The 20282-nt window shown below is 37.8% G+C and overlaps 1 protein-coding gene and 1 long non-coding RNA gene across 6 annotated transcripts; one reads left to right on the top strand and one right to left on the bottom strand.

Moving 5' to 3' along the window:
* Positions 1 to 1603: 1603 nt before the first annotated feature.
* On the top strand, positions 1604 to 20279 carry LOC139934325 (glutathione synthetase-like). Of its 5 annotated transcripts, none has more exons than XM_071928494.1 (11): positions 1604 to 1798; positions 4577 to 5207; positions 5982 to 6057; positions 6831 to 6967; positions 7864 to 7983; positions 8914 to 9078; positions 10720 to 10792; positions 11899 to 12090; positions 12963 to 13044; positions 16697 to 16886; positions 20144 to 20279. In XM_071928494.1, exons 2-11 carry the CDS (start codon positions 4912 to 4914, stop codon positions 20265 to 20267), a joined length of 1455 nt encoding a protein of 484 aa, XP_071784595.1. In that variant the 5' UTR covers positions 1604 to 1798; positions 4577 to 4911; the 3' UTR covers positions 20268 to 20279. The 5 variants fall into 5 exon arrangements, with proteins under 5 accessions (XP_071784595.1, XP_071784592.1, XP_071784591.1 ...); XM_071928491.1 differs by having other exon boundaries at positions 1604 to 1818; XM_071928490.1 differs by having other exon boundaries at positions 1604 to 1823.
* On the bottom strand, positions 9833 to 15693 carry LOC139934330 (uncharacterized). Its single transcript, XR_011785701.1, has 3 exons — positions 15634 to 15693; positions 13200 to 13279; positions 9833 to 10501 (listed from the first exon to the last, which is right to left on the bottom strand). It is a non-coding gene; the product is annotated as an uncharacterized lncRNA (long non-coding RNA).
* Positions 20280 to 20282: the final 3 nt, after the last annotated feature.

Raw genomic sequence — 20282 nt, 5'->3', positions numbered from 1 at the left:
TTTAAATTTATAATGTGATAACCATGCAGGATTGACATACTTTTTGATGCAAAAAAAAACAAACTGAAAACCTCTTACGTTTAAAGTTGGAATTGATAAGTTCTCTGAAAAAAATAAACGATTGAAAATTTAAAGGAACTGTTTTTCTGGGTTTTTGTTTACAAATTCGAGTCTCCACATGAACTAAACAAGAAGGGGTTGCATTTCATAATTAATACCAGCAATTGGAATATAGGGCTAGGGTATCCTCTAAAAGCATTTTAGGTGTTGTAATCCTCCGTCAGCGGTCTAAAGAATTCCTGAAAACATTCCAACCCACTGCCTTTGCAAGAGCAACATTACCAACTAGAAGACCACCACGTTGCCCTGGAGTGTACTAGTTGTTAAGACACTACTCAAAAATTGCAAAGGTCGTGGATTGAACCGGGTTCAAATCTCACCCGAGTAATATGCATCATAAATGTGATTATCAAACAACTCGGGGGAAAGTACTGAGTATACAGCGCTAATATCGGTGTACGGGTAAAACCAAAAACTTATCTCTTAAAGCTTAATCAGTTTGTCCTGTATTGGAGACTTGAAGAGATTTGAGAAGTGGAACACCATTGCACACCTTTATCATTCTGTCTTTTCTTCTTGGTCATAGTCCTTGTTTTGAATAACAAAAATGAATGCTAATAATAATTTTGCAAATAGGAACCAGACTATTTAGTTCTTCCAGCCTCGGTATTGATATCAATGGGAAAAATCAAAGATGGCTGCACCTTGATAGAGGAATTTAATGTCATACATGCAGTATGCATAAAGTTCTTCAAACGGCTGTCGCATATCTGGCGAGTTCCTGGTTTATATGGAAGTTATTGATCAAAGTGGGCTCCAACAAAATTGTTGACAGATGGAACATTCAGTTTGTACGAAAAACATTTAAAAGATGGATTTTGATTAATTACGCATTTTACACTAAACAACCTTTTTTTGCTGGGAGTACGAAATTACAATTGACAGCATTATTCTAGGAGTAGCCAGCAACCCTACCAACTATTATCCAAAGGCAAATTCTGTATTTCATGTTTTCTTGAGAATACATGATGATAAAAACAGGTAGAGCCAATTCTGCTTAAGAAAAATGTGCAAGAGACTGGTAATAAACATTTTTCACTAAACAACCTTTTTTTGCTGGGAGTATGAAATTACAATTGACAGCATTATTCTAGGAGTAAGCAGCAACCCTACAAACTTGTATTTTTTTTAACCAATGGCAAATTCTGTATTTCATGTTTTCTGGAGAATACATTGATGATAAAAACAAGTAGAGCCAATTCTGCATAAGAAAAATGTGCAAGAAACCGGTAATAAACTGTGCACATAACATGGTATATTAGCTGATAACCATTTTCTAGTAGGCCTAAGCAAAGCTGTTTTGTGCTTAGTCAACTTTGGGCCCTGCAGTGGGCTGCAAACCCCATCCAACAATGCTATGTGTCTCTGGACGTCCGGACAGGAGAGGGCGCTGTTTGGACTGCACCACTGCACCACGATATCACAAACACTAATAGTTAACACACGTAACGCATGTCAAGGACACCGTACCAGTACCACACCATGCACGACGTTTCGTAACACCACACCACTTATCTCAGAGGTCACCGTACCACCACTGCCGCATAAATGCTGAGTCACATCGGATGGTATTCTTGTGTTTAGATCCAATCTTTATGGTGGCCCCGAAGGGACACAATCTTCTTGTATTAGCTGTGATGGTCGAGTCGACACCTCAAATTACTGCCTACTGGTCGTGGTATGGTAGCATCAAAACAAGTTGGGCAAGTTAATTCAAAAGTAGTTGCGATAATAATAACGTAACCCTCCTCCCCGACGGCGGCAAGATCGACGGAGGAGGGTTACGTCATCGCAACTAGTTAGTAGTTGTATCGATACTTGCTTATAAAGTAATTTACGTACTTATTCAAATAAACTGTGTGTGAGTTTTACCCCATTAATGAATTTTGTATTGATGTTTGTAAATATAAATTTATTTTATATTTGTTTTATTCGTTTTTATTTAGGGGGGTGGGTATCCTCCCCTTACCAGTTTTCACGCTATTGTATTATGCCTTTTTCTTTGAATTGGGATAAAGATGCCTTTATAATTATATCAACTGGTGCCCTAATTACCTTCTTTTGTTAATAGTAAGTATGCAAACATATATTAAAACTTGATGGACATTGAAATGTTCACACTACACACTGATCTTTGATCACTTCAAATCATGAAATGGCCCCATTTGTTATGAATTTTTCCTGTTTTCACGGCAAACAAGAAAGCATGGTTTCCCGGTGAATCCATACATGGAAGAAACATCTACAGTGACTACAAGTGTTCTTTGAGACTCTGTGGATGACTCTATAGCCAGCAAAAGTCTTCGTTTTATTCAAAATATCTTTTAATGAAATTTTAAAATTACCATGGTAATTTGCAAAAAATTACAAAAATAAATATTTTAATAAAAATTGTGAATAATCATTGGCTTTCAAATCTGATTTTTACTTATTTTTTCCCGTTTTTTTCCTCTTAAAATTTATAATAAAGCGTATTATAAATAAACAGTGATAATTGAATCAACAAGCTGATCGTTTAAATTTTAATATAAATAATAATATTGATCGGAGGGTTACAAAAAAAATCTCAAAAAATATTAGAAAATGATATAAGGCACATGGCTTCTTTAAGCCTCTGTATTTTTCCCCTGTTCGTAAGATAACTAAAAAACCAATTCAGAGTAGTAAATCTTATGCAATAATAATTAAGCTTTTGAAGCAGAATTTTGTGATTGATGGTGTCGAAGCCCTTAGACAAGAATAGAAAGACACTGCGCGATATGCAGTTATTCTCAAAACCTTTAGTAATTTTATGGACCAGGTTTATTACAGCCATGTCAGTAGAATGATTACTTCTAAACCCGTATTGACCATTGTACAAAATATCAAATAAAAATAATATAGAAGAAGTTCTCATGTAGACTATTTTTTCGAGAAGTTTAGAAAAACATGATAACACAGATCTTGGTCGGTAGTTAATGGTTTCACACTGGTCTCCAACTTTGAATATGGGGGTCACTTTGGCCATTTTAAGTTTATCGGGAAAAACACCCTTAGAAATGGACAAAAAATTAGTTACAAACATGGCATAATGGCCGACTAATTTTGGAAATAATGGACTTAAAAACATCAGGGCTCAGGTCATCGTACCCAGCACTTTTACCGTTCTTAAATGGTTTGGCAATATCACAAACATCCTTTTGATCCGTAGGGTAGAAAAACATTGATTCAGGGTGATTACATTTAAAAAAATCTCTAAATGACACATCTGTTTGTGGAATTTTACTATTCAGTGCTGGGCCAATGTTAGTGAAGTAATTATTGAATATATCAGCGACCTCATGGGGATCATTCACTTGTCTACCCTCGTGATTAAGCTTTGTGTCCGACTTACGACTACCAGTATTATTATTCAGAATGAGCTAAATAATTACCCATGTCTTATTTTAGTCAGTTGTCACACAGTCTCGAATGAGTGACTTATTGCATTAAAAGCTCTGCCCCATTGCCTATTGACCAATCTCAACCCATTGCCCTACCAAAAGTCTGACACTTTAAAGTCCGAATGCGTGCACGTGTAATACTTGGCGCGCACGACAGAGTCGTGCAGAATGTCATTGGAGAGGCTCCATGTTCTTGCGCTCACACCATTTCTACCTCCATGCTCACACCATCGTTCATGACGGCAGTAGAACATACACGTGCACCGTGGGTGGAGCCTATTGGATCGGTGTATTGGTGACTGTGGTATGGACCACACAGGCCTGATACATGTACAATGTTCTTCATGAAGGCAATGAAGGAATTTGCCTTCATGCCCCCAGTTCATTGCCTTGATGCCCCCTGGTCATTGTCATTGCCTTGTGGCCTTGAAATGGACAGTAGAAATTTACCAAGGAGAACATGCCTTGATGCCCTCTTAATAAATGAAGCATACAGGCCACAGTACTGTATACATTCTGTCCATAGCACAGGACAATCAAATTCACGACTGAATGCTCAACCAAGGTGCAAGAGGTTAGAGGGGACATTCAATTTTAGGCCTGTACTTCACGGAGGCAACGGAGGCGATTGCCTCCGTTGCCCCTTGCCATTGCCTTGGTGCCCTTAAAATGCTCCAGTAGAAATTTACAATTTCCTCATAGGGTGCCCTTTGCCAAAAAGAAAATGCCTTGGTGCCCTTGCCTTTTCAAAAACGAAGCATACAGGAAAAGCAATAAGAGGTTCTAAAAAAATACTAGTCTTGCAATGGCAAACATTAATACAATGCTGAGTCATGCTAGCTATCGGATTCTATCTTTTTAGTGAGCTTGTTTTTTTTAAATCAAATGTCTTATTTAGCTATTCTATTCTGGTGGTATTAGAATTTAAAAGTTAAGTTTTATTTTAAACAAGTTGTAGTTACACTTATTGTGAGTAAATTTATCGGACTCGAAATGGAAACATATTAATATCAATTTCTTTTTTATTTACACAGTGAGGTATATTTCAAGCTGAAATAAACACAAGACCACAGGAGTTGTACAGTGCTGAGTTTACTTGCCTGACGCTACGACCAGTCGAGGGCCTGTCCAGTGTAAATTCTGAGTCCTGTTGTTTCAGTAATTCTCTCTCAGATTGCAACATAAGTTCAGCTGTCTGTTCACATCGAAGAATTGTTACCTCCAGAAGGGAGAGAAACCAGTCCAAGGCCTGCAGTCCAGTTACAAATCCAAGACCTGCTGTTATGGTATTTCTGTCTTAGCCTTCAACATAGACCCAGCCTTCAACCTCAAAGAAGTATTGACAGAAGTGAGAGCAAAAACAGACACAATGGCATCCTCTGAGAAGCAGCTCTCCTGCGTCCCACTTCCGCTGGACCCAGAGGTCTTGACCGAACTCCGGGATTCCTCTAAAGACTGGGCGCTGACGCACGGCCTCGTGGTCATGTACATGTCACCCGAGCAGGAGTGTTGTCCCGATCGCATCACGTACGTCCCACACACTCTGCTGCCCTCGCCTGTCCCGAGGGAACTGTTTGAGAAGGTGGTCAGAATCCAGACGCACATCAATCTGCTGATGCACAGAGTCGCTGAGGACCGAGAGTTCCTGACATCATCTTTGAAAAGGTTAAAATGGTTAAAAATAGTTTGTAGCACATTGCGTACCGTATAGACCTTATCGGAATGGTATGCGCTCGTCAGGAATGAGGAATGAGGTGCTTGCTGGATCAAGTTTGATTCTTCTTAGACCAGCATGCACCTCATTACACAGTTGCGCAATGGATATTTGCGAAAAGGTACATGAAGGTCTACTGTGAGGTAGGGTCAGAGATAGGTGAATACTCCAAAAGCTAATGACAATAATTAACTTACGGATGAGAATGAGAACACTCATTACCTCATCACTTGCCTCCGTTCTTCATGATCCCGTCCCATAGCAACAGTTAAATAAAAGGTGCCGTTCCCCCCGCTCCCTGCCCCTTCCCTCTAAAACGTGCTCTAAAGCCTGCCTCCGTTCTCCCTGATCCCGCGTCCCATACACATATCTTAGTATTTATGCATGACGTCATAATTCTTACCCAAAATGAGGCTATACGCCCCTCTTAATATTCATGCATGACGTCATAATTCATTTGTCACAAAAAAAAGTTTTAATGGAAGTAACGATTCATTTATTCCCTCTGCCTGAAATAAAATTATATCTTGTATGGTAGAGGTCATTTGATGGAATGTTATTAAGAAACCATTTAAGAGTCGGTTAAAAGCACCAGGAGTAACATGAATTGGAGTAACATACTTTTGCTGTGCTTTTTGATGTACTTGTATTTGTTGAGGTCAAATAAATAATAATAATAATAATGAAGATAAATCATGTAGTCTTTGACTTTCTATGTTTTTCAGCACAATACAAACGGATGACTTCACCCGCAAATTATTTGAAATCTATGAAGATGTGCACAAGGACGGATTTACAAAGGTAGAAGAGTAACTTTTATCAATTTCTATATCATACATTTATCATTATATGTGCCATAAATGTGTAATTGAACAAGTTCAAAGTTAAAATAAAAAATAAATGTATTTGTTAAATTCATACAGAGAAAATAGAATTAGCTGTTATCGATTGTTGTACCAACCATGGTATAAATGCACAAAATAATGAACAGCCCAAGTGACGTTTTGACCCTAAATAGGTTTTTCTGGAAGGATAAACTACACTTTAATCGTCCAGAAAGACTCAGCTAGGTTCTTTTTTGCAATGTTTTTATTTATATATATCTGGGTGGAGCGAAGCAACTATGGTATTTTCAATACCATCTAGGTGCAAGAATGACCATCCAATGGGTTTCTAGTACACTAAGAGAAGCAGTTTTGTTTTCTCGCACGATGACTCAAGCGCCATTGACAACCTGGCTAGAATTCATTTGATTCAATTAAAAAATTGTATATTAAAACATGTCTCGCTTTTAAAAACTGAATTGCACATGTCAACATCATGTTAAATAAATTACATCATAGAAATTAACAAAGAAAAGGATATTAAACAAGACATATAATATTGTCAAAAAATATATTGGTAAAAACCCAGTAGGCACATTCAGTATATATACACAAATGCCATTTTGTTTGTGTCCAACTCTTATTGTGCCAATTTCAGCCATGATACTACTTGACCAACAAACATTTAAAATGACAAGTTACAAAATAATAATAGTCTTGCGTTTTCTCTTTAATTTGCGTTTTCTCTAGCCTATAAAGTTAGCCCTTCTCCGATCAGACTACATGATCGACACACAAGGCGGGCAGCAGTCCATGAAGCAGATAGAAACCAACACGATGGCTTCAAGCTTTGGGGGCTTGGCAGCCAATTTAACACATCTGCACAAGTGAGGTTCTTGAAGATCTGCCCCTAAATTTCCCACAAGAAAAATTAACACATAACTTTAAGACACTGGACAAAACTTGTTATTGTGAAGGACCAGTATTCTCACTTGATGTAGCTCAACAGACATGTATGCACGAGTTAATAATGGAAGAAAAAACACCCTTGTCACCCGAATTTGTGTGCTTTCAGATGCTTGATTTCAAATTCTGAGGTCTCGAAATCATATTAGTGGAAATTACTTCTTTCTCGAAAAAAATACGTTACTTCAGAGGGAGCCGTTTCTCACAATGATTTATACTATCAATAGCTCTCCATTGCGTGTTACCAAGTAAGTTTTTTTGCTAACAATTAGTTTGAGTAATTACCAATAATCTCCACTGCCTTTAAAGGATTTGGGTACTTTTTCAAAACCTCCACAGATTGACATTAAACTTACAGGGTTGAAGATAATGATAGTGGAAAGCTTCCCTTCAAATATTACTAACTGAGGTTGTGTAGTTTTTGAAAATGAGTAAAACAAGCCACAAAATAGTTTTTGTCTCAGGAAGACGAAAATTATTTTAGCATGTAAAATCCCATTAACCAGTTATGATATTATACCAAAACCATAGCATAACTGGTTAATACGTTTTTACATGCTAAAACTGAGACAAAATTTATTTGTTTTACCATTTGTCAAAAAACTACAGCACCTCAGTAAGTAAAATTTCAAAGGAAGTTTAAGTTTAAGTTTAATGTAAATCTGTGGACATTGTGTTTTTTCTTTGAAAAAAGTACATAATACCCTTTAATACTTGAGTAAACATGGTCGATAGGACTGCTGTGGTATTTACATATAAACTGTTATTAACAATATTATTAATAATTTAAAGGTGATTTTCTACTTCTTGGTTCTAGATATACACTGGGTCTGCATTTGTGTCCCACTGACATCGAGTCGCACATCCCTGAGAATGCCTCGCTGCAAGGTTTAGCCGATGGTATGGTGACGGCGTGGCAGCACTATGGAAACAAAGAGTAAGTACACAGGTACAGGCCATAGAAATAGAACCCGGAGAACGCTGAGTGTCTCGTTGTGCGTGCAGTTTCGTTGTGAGACCATTTTTATGGACGCGCATACGCCATTTTCGTAACGCGTGTATGGCAAAATATTTTTCCATACAATGACATACACAGACCAATGAAAGCGCTGACATCTTGCCATTTTGCCATACGCGCGTGTCACACGATGATAATTTTGCCATACGCGCGTATTGCGCGGTATTGATACGCCGCGTCCACAGACGACACAGAGGGTGGTCGAGCTCAGCGTTCTCCGTATTCTATTTCTATGGTACAGGCGCATAAAGAGCCGATGCCCACTGGGGCTTTGAGACCTTCAACCCATATGAAGATGATCAAAACAAATTCTTGTATGGATACAACACCAGCCAAGAAACCTGAAAGGACTGTTTGGAAGCTTATAAACCCTCCTACTGTCTGACCAATTATTATTATTCACGGTGGTTTTGATTGATAGATTTACTATGCCAGCCTGCAATCTATCACATGGTGAATTTAAGTACGAAGTACAGTCAACCCTCCTACTGTCTAACCATTAATACCATCCACAATATATCATGAGGTGAAGGCATCTACATATACACAGTACACCCTCCTACTCTCTGACCATTCATTGTCATCCACTGATGGACAGATTCTTTTTTTTGTGGACCAATCAAAAGTATAGTTTAGGAGATAAGAATATTGAGCGAAATTTCAGCTGCTTAGAGCAGGTAAAAAGATGAGCAAACTTTATTTTAAACTTTATTTGAATTGTGGAGAAACTTTATGCCCAGGATGTCGGTGGAGTGCAAGGGAGACTGGCATCCTACCAGGGGTTACTCAAAACAGTGAGTCTGTTAACGGCTGAGTTAATGTTTATCTTCCTGTATTCTTGTTGATCAGTGCTGTCGTGTGCTACATGGTGTGTTGCCCGGAGCAGAACATCTTCGATCAACGCCTTTTGGAGTTCACCATGAAAAAGCAGGAGTCATGCATACGAGTTATCCGACGATCGCTGTCTGACATGGGCAAGAGGGGGCGGCTTTCGGACGACAGACGTTTAATCATGTAAGAAGAAAAAACAACAACAATAGTTAACTTTTTTTTCTTAGTAATTATCGGGGATGAGAAATGTTAGACTTTATACATGTTATGTTCATTCAGACTTTTGTCAAGTTTGCCTGGGAAACAAAAAAAGCTGTATTTTTCTCCAATTTGAAATGAGTCTGGCTGGTTCATCTACCTAATAAATAATCATAATAAGGAAAACTAATATATCCACCTAAGAAGGTGCTCAAAGCGCATGAAAAGAAGAAAGCAGAAACGAATCAACAGAAAGAAGAGGGAACATCGGGAAAACAAGAGAAATGAACTTCTGAAAAGCTGTTTGAAACAAATGAAATTTCAATTTGAAATTGCAAATTAGAAATTTCAAGTTGAAATTTCAAGTTGAAAATTGGAAAACTTCAAATGAAATTTCAAATAAAATTTCAAATAAAATTTGAAAAATGAAATTTCAAACGAAATTTCAAATAAAATTTTAAATGAAAATTTGAAAATTTCAAATGAAACAATTTGTCTTTAAAGATCATTGGAATCTTTAACTCCAGGGGTTACCAAAAGGTGGAGTAGCATTATTTCAACAATCTTCCCTAGATTCAGACAAATTTGTCATCAGCTTAATAAAATTTCAAATAAAATTTGAAAATTTCAAATGAAATTTCAAACGAAATTTCAAATAAAATTTTAAATGAAAATTTGAAAATTTCAAATGAAATTTCAATTTGTCTTTAAAGATCATTGGAATCTTTAACTCCAGGGGTTACCAAAAGGTGGAATAGCATTATTTCAACAATCTTCCCTAGATTCAGACAAATTTGTCATCAGCTTAATAAAATTTCAAATAAAATTTGAAAATTTCAAATGAAATTTCAAACGAAATTTCAAATAAAATTTTAAATGAAAATTTGAAAATTTCAAGTGAAATTTCAATTTGTCTTTAGAGATCATTGGAATCTTTAACTCCAGGGGTTACCAAAAGGTGGAATAGCATTATTTCAACAATCTTCCCTAGATTCAGACAAATTTGTCATCAGCTTGCCTGTCACCCCTTATTATTATTATTAGATGTGTTTGTTGCTGTTTACTTTACTGCGGTTTGATTCTAACAAACTGTGTTTATTGTGACCATTGTTTTGGGGAACCCTTGAACTTTTTGTTCAACTTTTGTTTAATTTTACTTTCATTGTGGTCCTGCAAACAATTTCCTGATCCATTGCAAATTTTGAGTTTCAATACCCTGCAGTCTCAAGATCAAACCCTGCAGTGGGTGGGCTCTGAGAAGAACCAGAGATTCACCCAAAGCTTAAAGACAGTGGACACTATTGGTAGTTGTCAAAGACCAGTCTTCTCACTTTGTGTATCTCAACATGCATAAAATAACAAACCTGTGAAAATTTGAGCTTGATTGGTCAGTTGAGTTGCGAGATAACTATGAAAGAAAAGAAAAAAAATCTATAATTACCAAAAATTCAGAAGTGTACACGTTTCAAAACACATTGAAATGGTGAACAAGTGCATTTTCAACAAGTTAAAATACCATTTCTGTTAAAAACATTCCGCTCAAGTAGCTGTTTCAAAAATGTGCTTCATTCCTCATCAGGAACACATAGCGACTCTGTTTTAACTCTCTTTTCCCCTTTTTTTCAGAGACGACATGGAAGTGGCTGTTGTATATTACAGAGTCGGCTATGTGCCCTCACATTTTTGTTGTGGGGAAAAGGTTAGTAAACTTCATTCTCTAGTTGGTTTTGGGTGTTTTGTTGAGATACATGTATGTTCACTATATAACAATCAAGTACCAGTAAGCAGTAGGATTAGCTACCAGGCTACCGATCTAGCTACCGGGAAACCTCGGTAGTCTAGTTGGTAAGACACTGCTCTAGAATTGCAAGGGTCGTGGGTTCGAATCCCACCCGAGTAACATGCCTGTGATATTTTTTCATAGGACTCGGGAAAGTATTGAGTATACAGTGCTAACACACATCGGTGTATGGGTAAAAACCAAAATTAATATTCTTTATCCCCGATGCAAATTTAACATCTCTTATAAAGTAGGATTAAGTGTAAACTTTTGTGTGTGCATAAATCACTCACTAACAATGCCCCTGCATATATTGTAATTTGTATATTTCTCTCATTGTATGTTTTATTGTTTCTCTTTATGCACTGAGAGGCTTTTCGCATTAGGAGCTTTACAAATAATAACAACAAGACATTTATGTCTTGGGGTTATTATTTGATGATCTTCTCAACTCATACAATCCTCCTTGCAAACTCCTTAGAATTCTAGCCTCCAAATTGAGCCTATATCCAATCATTCATGGGGAGACCGATCTTTCTGACATGCTGCTCCATGCCCGATGGAACAAATTGCCAGAACTAGTAAAATGATCTGTTTAAATTATAAAAAATAATAAAATAGACGTTTATATAGCGCTCTTACAAAAGGTACCACAGCGCTTTACAAGAAACTGACCAATAAGCAACTAAATAATGGCACTGATAATGGGAAAACAGTCTAAGCAACCAATCATTGAACAGGAAAGTCATAAGATGTTTGTTGAAAACTGCAAGTGACTCCACGGAACGAATTTGATGATACACAATTTTTCAAATAAGTATTTGAGTAAATTGTTTTTAACCTTAGATGTTTTCTTAGATATTGTGTTTTGTATTTCTGTACTAAATGTTCTGGATTTTTTAAAGATTAGACTTGAGTTTCAATTTTGGTTATTTGTACATGTTTATGTTATTGTTTGCACAGTTAGCACTTTGATAGATCATTATTATTACGAAGTACTAACAATTTGATTGGCGTCTCCTCAGGCGTGGGATGCTAAGATCTTAGTTGAGAAGTCGCTAGCGGTCACGTGTCCCTCCATAGACTGGCACCTTGCCGGCTCCAAGAAGATCCAACAGGAGCTGTCCAGGCCGGGGGTGTTGGAGAAGTTCTTGGACGACCCCGAGGTCATCAGAGACATCAGGGCTACATTCGCTGGGCAGTACCCCCTGGAACTGGTGAGGTTTAATCCTTGTTCAGAAGACTCTTCAAATCACATTGGGAAATGTTCTGTATCCTGCCACTTTTTCACTCATTTAAAAAACTATATATCTTATTTGGGTAATTTAGGATCCGGAAACTTTTTCTTCACTTCCTGAAAGCCTCGGACAATAGCACCGCATCATTGACACTCTCTTCCAGCAGAAACTAAAAACACGCCTGTCTGTGCTTGCTTATCCCACAATTTGACTCTACTTAAAAGCCATTATACACTTTCGGTACAGAAAAAAAAAAAAAAATCACAGATTTACAAATAACTTACAGGGTTTACAGAAAGTAATGGTGAAAGACTTCTCTTGAAATATTGTTCCATGAATTGCTTTACTTTTTGAGAAAACATTAAAACAATATCAATTCTCGATAGTGAGAATTACGGATTTATTCTAAACACATGTCATGACACGGCGAAATGCGCGGAAACAAGAGTGGGTTTTCCCATTATTTTCTCCTGACTCCGATGACCGATTGAGCCTGAGTTTTCACAGGTTTATTATTTTATATATAAGTTGTGGTACACGAAGTGTGGGACTTGGACAATACTGTTTACCGAAAGTGTATAATGGCTTTAACTTAACTTCTACTGGAGGGGCTCTTTGAGTGCCAAAAACGGAATGATTGAGGAATGAGAAGAAATGTTCAGACAATTTTTCTTAGTCAGAATCGTTGCATGGTGCTTTGGCTCGTAACCTTATTCTGGTGAGAATCATTTTATTTGGCTAAGCTACTTTTGTGCTTGAGCACTGATCCAAAAGGGACAGCATTGTAATGAAGAACCCTGCCAACATATAAGTCGGTTTCACCGATCCCTGTTTTTTTTCTATTTGCTCAGACAAAGGAAGGGGATGAAGCAGCCGCTATGGGAATCAAGAACCCCAAACGATACGTCTTAAAACCTCAGAGAGAAGGTGGAGGTAAGACCTCATTCATACTTATTACTTTTAAGTATTACATCAACAGTGCAATGTCATTGAACCTGAATCTACTAAAGGGCTTGAAGAAATCCCATTGGGTAATTGGATCCTACTCTTTATGTCAGTTCAACATAAATTGTAGTTGTAGAACTAACCTGTATAGATTTCATGTTAAAAGGAGGTAGTATGTTTGAGATGTCGAAAAATCTGGTCATGTCCATGCAGGAAGAATAATCTGCAATTAGAATTCACAACCTGAGAAAAGTTAGATTAGATTAGATTATATTAGATTTTTATTTGTCATGCCCAGCATGAAAATCACTTTCTCGATTTGCACATAAAAATACAGTTATTAAAAATAGCGCAAAACATACATGAACCGTAGACATTAAAGGGTGGCTGCAGTGTTTTTTTTATTCATTTAAACGATTAAACATGACTTTTTAAACCTGAAATATTTTTTTAAATTTTTTATTAAATGCGCAAGTATTTTAAAAATGGTTTTCAAGAGATTAAACGTTTGCATAAACGTGACGTCATGTCGGTAACCCGAGCCGTCGGGCCCCCTGGCTGTGTGCATATAGAGACGTGTGCACTGTGTGGCCTGGTACCTAGGCGTGTGTAGTTAGGGACCAGACTCTTTTTGCCGACGATATGTTTGAATTCCCGACGTGACGTCGATGGTAGGGGCGGTAACAATCCACAAAAGGGGGGGGGCATGACTTATTTGCTCATTACGCAAGTCAGATATGTTGGGAATAAACAAAACACATTTTATTGATGTTCAATACATATATCAGAAATAAATGACAGCAAAATTAACCGTTTTATTTTAATTCACTGAAGCATCCCTTTAAAACAGCAATAAAAATAACACATTGCACAAATAAATAGTTTTAAAATACACATAATAGAAACTAAACTAAGGATGACTTGAAAAGGAAAGGGGGGGGTGGAAAATGGAGAGAAGGAAGGGTGTGGGAGGGGTGGGAAGACAATACATGGGAACGAGGGAGAGGTCAAAGGAGACATGGATTGGGAAGTACGAAGCACGTTATCTAATACAATTGTTGTTAAAATAACTGTCACTAACTGTCACTAACATTTCTCAGATTCAAATTTTGGGCGATAAAAAGTGATGTTTTTTTTTAAAGCTTGGGCGGTATCACAATATTATCGAATATCGCGATATTAATTTGGAAGCGATTTCGATATCGAATGGATTTGGTTTTAATCGAAATATCGATATATCGCGATATATCACACCCCATAGGTTTGGAGTAAAACCAGAAGAATAGGTCATTAGAACACCTCTCTTATGCTAGGACTGTCTCTTCTACAACTTTCACTTGGAGTTTGAAGACTGTTGATGTCAAATTTAATTAATCGCGATTATATCGAATATCGCTATATATTGTCGGCGATATATCGTGAATAAAATAAATCGATATCGCCCAAGCTTAGTTTTTTTCCATAGTCCCAGTACTTTGAATTGAAAAGTTTCTCAAAATGCACTGTAATGTATTATTCAAAACTGCTCTACATTTTACCAATGTAGGTTGTTATTGCCATTAAATTTCAGAGCTGAGTGACTACCAAATGTATACAGACCCTTTCAAATGTTGATCATAATAAATAATAATAATAATAACCTTACTTATAAAGCGCTTTTTACAAAAGCGATACAAAGCGCTAACGAAATACAATGGCAACAAAAACAAAAGAAAAACTACATGCTTTACAGACAAAACAATGCAATTAACAAAGATACAATCTAGAGTAACTTAGGATAGAGGTAGGTTTTTAATTGGGATTTGAAGGAACTCAGGGAATTGGCTAAACGAACAGATTGAGGGAGATGATTCCAGCAGTGCAGTGTCCTTGTACACCTCCAGAAAAGGGCGGAATTATATTGTGATTATTTAATTAAAAAAACTATTTATAAACGATGCAATGTCCTTGAACAACTATACACAAAAGGGTAAGCCAAATTTTACTGGGGTTTTGAACGAACACATTGCCTTGAATCGGACGAGTTGGTCTATAAAAAGGCGCTTGTAACCATTTGATATAAAATGCATATATGCATTATGGTTAGATAATATATGGTTAGATAACCATCGACTAACTGGCAAATTTTTGACTCCCATAAATGGCCGACCGTGTTATTTCGCAAAGTAAAAGGAAAACCATGCAGTTTCGAGGCAAATTTGTGTGGATCATTATATTCTACTTTTGAATTATCTATCTAACCATGCATTTCATAACAAACGGTTTCTAATGCTTTTCAACGACCAACTCGTCCAATCCAAGGCAACGTGTTCCTTTAATACAATGAATACAAACAGTCACTAGACATTGCAATGTCCATAAACAACTTTAAAAAAGGGCATGCAGAAATTATAATGGGATCATAATACAACGGACACAACAACTACTAAAAAGTGCAGTATCCTTGTCACACCTCCAAAAATGGGCAGGCAGACTGTTCATGTCAATCCTATACAGTTTTAGATGTTTACCATAAAACTACTCATTAAAAATTTCATTTCAAAATATGGTACAGTTAATTGCCAAACGCATACAAACCCGTTAATGAATGGTGTAATGTACTTGTACGCCTCCACAAAAGGGCATGCATAATTAAAGTGTGGATTTCAGGACCGTGGATACAAATAATCACTAACTGTACTTGGACTCTGTACCCATTGCTAATAAAGAAGAGAATAAATTGTTTATATGATTTGAGGCATTGCATGGTGAGGTATCAATATATATTTGGCTTGTGGTAACACCATGTGTGTATCTACTTGCCAGGTAGGGTTTGTCCAGCTAGAGAACTGCCTTTCTTTATTCTACTACCGCGGAGTAGATTTATCGAATGTTCGGGAGACTTCTCTGTTGTAAAAAAAAACTGTCCTGCTTTTTAACTGCTACCCGGGCGCAAGGTATAGAAAATTGGCTGGGACTACTACTTTAGCTTATAGGATCGTAATTAACTATACTACCGCGGAGTCAGTTCTTGAATTGGTTCAACGTTTCGACTAGCTTGCTGTAGTCATCGACAAGAGACTCAAGAGATATGAGTGAGAGGTTATTTATAGGGGTTCAGATGATCCAGTGTGAGCCAATCAGCGCTCTGATTGGTTCTTTGGTTGGCTGGCTCAGGGCTGTTGTTAGGGTTGCCCATTGTGTGAGGCATGTCGGAAGACTGGGGGTTGTTAAAGGAGGAGGGTGGTAGGATAGTATGCCAAATACTGCTGATGAAATAACCGATATCTTGTGGCAGAGTGTTGTGTGAAATTGTTCACAGAAGAAATTGTTCATGTATTAACGTAAAGATGAACCTTAGCTGGCCTCCTGAGCAAAGAGCACAATTCTGCTTTAAAAAAATGCAAACAAATTCTCAGTCATTCATTGGTAAATTCTAGTTTTGTATCTTGATGATGTTGCCTATAAATCAGCTTTCTGATGACAAAAATCAATCTATGACCCTCGTGTTCAATTTCTGAAACAAACCGTTAGTTGAGCGAGAGGTTGTCTTCAACGACGCCCTCTCGGGGGACTCTGATGGTCGTCTTCCAAACACCAATTTTTAACAGTGGTTCAAACAACCTAGCAGCATCTCTTGATTTTTGATTCTCCTCGGCAGGTAATAACTTCTTTGATGAAGAGGTGAGAGAAAAGTTAACAGAGCTCGAAGGCAAAGAAGAACGCGGAGCTTACATACTGATGGAACGTATTCAACCACTCGTCATTAAGAACTACAAGGTACGAGGGAACCAACCAGCCCAGCTAGAAGAAATGGTCAGCGAGCTGGGTATCTATGGAATATTTGTCAGGTAAAGGAACACCTTTGGTATTTTATTATTTTAAACAACTGTGCTTCATTGAAGGCAGTGGACACTATTGGTAATTACTCAAAATCACCATCAGCATAAAACCTGACTTGGTTAAAAGTGATGGGGAGAGGTTGATAGTATAAAACATTGTGAGAAACGGCTTCCTCTGAAGTGACGTAGTTTTCGAGAAAGAAGTAATTTTCCACGAATTTGATTTCGTGACCACAAGTTTAGAATTTGAGGTCTTGAAATCAAGCATCTGAAAGCACACAACTTCGTGGGACAAGGGTGTTTTTTTCTTTCATAGTTATCTTGCAACTCCGACGACCTATCAACCTCAAAGGTCACAGATTTGTTATTTTATGCATATGTTGAGATACATCAAGTGAGAAGACTGGTCTTAGACAATTACCAATAGTGTCCAGTGTCTTTAAAGTTCCATTCCACAAAATAAAAGTGAGTGTGAAATCAAAAGTATTTATGCAAATTTGTAAAGTGTGTATAATAATAGACCTTATGCATTGACGTCATCCAGCCACCATCTTAGAGGAAAAACGGTGACGAAACAATCGAGACGCACGGATTTGTACGCGCGGTGCACAGTATTGGCCAATGAACAACCTCCTTTTGACCTCTAGGTGAGGGCGCCCTACTGAAATGACGTCGTTTGCATAAGGTCTATAACAAGCTAGTGAGTAGGCAAGGAGGAACAGGACCAAATGTTATGGCTCTGCTTACCCCCCAATTCTGCACTTATGATCACCATTCACCAATCTTATAGTATTTCTTGTTTTATGTATGTATACTTTCCTGTAATTCGAGCCGTGGCTACAGTGGGATATTTGGTTTTTATAGAAATAAAACTTCTAATGAATGATTGAATGAATGAATAAACATTCATAAATACCTAAGACAGTTTATCCATTCTGATTGGTCGAGAGGGCATCACGAGGTGTTGTTTGAACGGACGATATAACACCAGTAAAAAATGTTATAACATGAGCGTGACACGCGCGCTTGCACCTGTGCGTATAAGACAGTTTCTTCATTCCTATTGGTCGATAACAATGGCTGAAACAGGTGGCCACATCACTCAATACGCACGACGCGCACAACATTCCCTTATAAGGAGTTTTTTACCCGAGGGCGGCGGAGGGCTTTACCATTTCATAGCTGGAGTAGCCTTGATCAAGGCTGTTGACGTACTGTTCCCCGGCCCGGTTCGCTGCACACGCATGCAGTGCATACACAAATGTACATTACCATACATTGTACAGCGAGAACAGTATAGCGTAGTCGTGAGTACGGTCGTGTCTTTCTACTTTCAACCTCGCACACGTGGCTCAAACAACAGCCTTGATGGGTTTGTAAAGCTTTATCGGAATTCCGATAAAAGGGTATTCATGATGTGGGCGTGTCATTCTAAACATTGGCCAATCACAGGCGCGATTGAGAATGACGTATTACTGCAAGCAATCATGCCACGTCCATGCATGCATGCGTGTGTGTGTGTGTGTGTGTGTACGCTGTACGCTAGCTGTATGGACATGTACTGTAATACGTGCTTTTTATAGCAGTGTCGGGAGCGTGGTGTATATTAGCTGTGATTGTAAGGGGTCTGAATGCGCTGCCGGACGGGTGAGCCGGACAAGACTCGCTCGGTCGGTAATGGTGTTGAACAACTTCGAACAACTTCCGTTGTCTTGCGTTTCATTATAACACGAGGACTAGCATCATAATTACAACGTAGCTGGTAGATTTGTCCCTGAATTGAAAGCTGCTGTACTATAAGTGTAACGTTGTAGTGTAGTACTAGTAGTATGGCAAGAGTTAGTTTATGAAATTGAACTTTACTTGTAGTTGTTGTTCAGCCACATGTTCAGCCACACGCCATCTTCTACCGTCTGGTATGTTTTCGACAACACATATTTTCGATCCCCAACTTTGACTTACCGCGAGAAATGTAATAAATAATATATGTCTACATTAAGACAAAATAAACAGCTGGGTTTCTTATCTCATCTGGTCTGTGTTTGTGCTTCAAGGGGATGGGGTGTGTTGTACTGTCATATGCCCAACACCTAAGAATTCTTACCAAGTAGCCATCTTGCCGGAAACCCATGACACCTGGATACTTTTTTAACCTTTCTCAAACAATTTCACATGTTCTAATTTTCTTCCTTCTATTTCTAAACCCATGATTGATGCATTAAACGCGGTTGTTATATTTTGTTGAAAGTTTCTGTATTTGTGTTGCAAATTATACACCACTGATTTCCAGCGACTTACTGATTTGATTTACTAGTAGGGATTTCTCCCTCGCCCGCCACCATTGCAACTACAACCATGGTTTGTTTACAATTACGTCGACGAGCACGTGTGTGCGAGTGCTTGCAGAACGTTGTGATTGACATCGCAGCGAGAGTTTATAGGTCAACCAACAACCAATGAGAACGGGTTGTTAGTAAACATTAGCATAATGAGCTCCGCCCTAAATTTTGGCAGATACAAAACCATCAAGGCGCTACTTAGGAAGTACCCATGTACCGTAAGTGTACCGTATACAGATGGTACATGTATATGTACAGTACGTATGTGTGTACATACGCTGTATACGTATTACATGCACTGTGTTATGTATGGGGGTGCACTGGTGGAATTCAGTGATGGGGACTGGGATTTTGCAGATCGCGGCTGGCTGTAGCGCCTTGATCAAGGCTATAGCTGGAGGGGTGTTGTGTTGAAAGAAATCATTGAACAATTATAATTTTTGCATTTATTTTACCTTATGACCAAAAAGTTTTAATGTTTTTTGACCGAAAAGGTATTTATGAATGGGAATCAAAGTGTGTTGAATCGGTTTTAAACTAGTGGTTTAAACCCGCCGAGGCCTGGTTCTTGATAATTTACCTCGACTTCTTCTCGGTAAAATTATCAAATCCAGGCCTCGGCGCGGGTTTATACCACTAGTTGAAAACCTTTTTACCACACATTGATTCCCTTATTGTGACTGTTCATGGATCTTTTGTTGTTTAATAATGTGTTTTATATATTCTTGCCTTGCCTTTAGCAGTTTTATAAACATCTCTGTTTTTATGTGTAAAAGATTTAGTGCCATTTTTAATATTTGAAATATTTAACTCTAGTCTTGAAATGTTGTTACTGTTCATTATAATCTGCTGCTGCCAGCGATTTGGATAGTTTTTTAATAAACCATTAAATGAATTGAATGAATATTTAAATGATTCGTTCCGCAGCAAAAACGGCAAAGAGGTTCACAATACCACGGCGGGTCACCTTCTGAGGACGAAAGACCACAAGACGAACGAGGGCGGGCTAACAGTCGGAGCATCTGTCATGGACAGCCCTTGTCTTATGTGAAGACAAGATTGTTTG

Source organism: Asterias amurensis, chromosome 3 (assembly GCF_032118995.1).
Source record: "Asterias amurensis chromosome 3, ASM3211899v1".
Lineage (NCBI taxonomy): Eukaryota > Metazoa > Echinodermata > Asteroidea > Forcipulatida > Asteriidae > Asterias > Asterias amurensis.
This window is presented reverse-complemented; position numbering and strand designations above follow the sequence as displayed.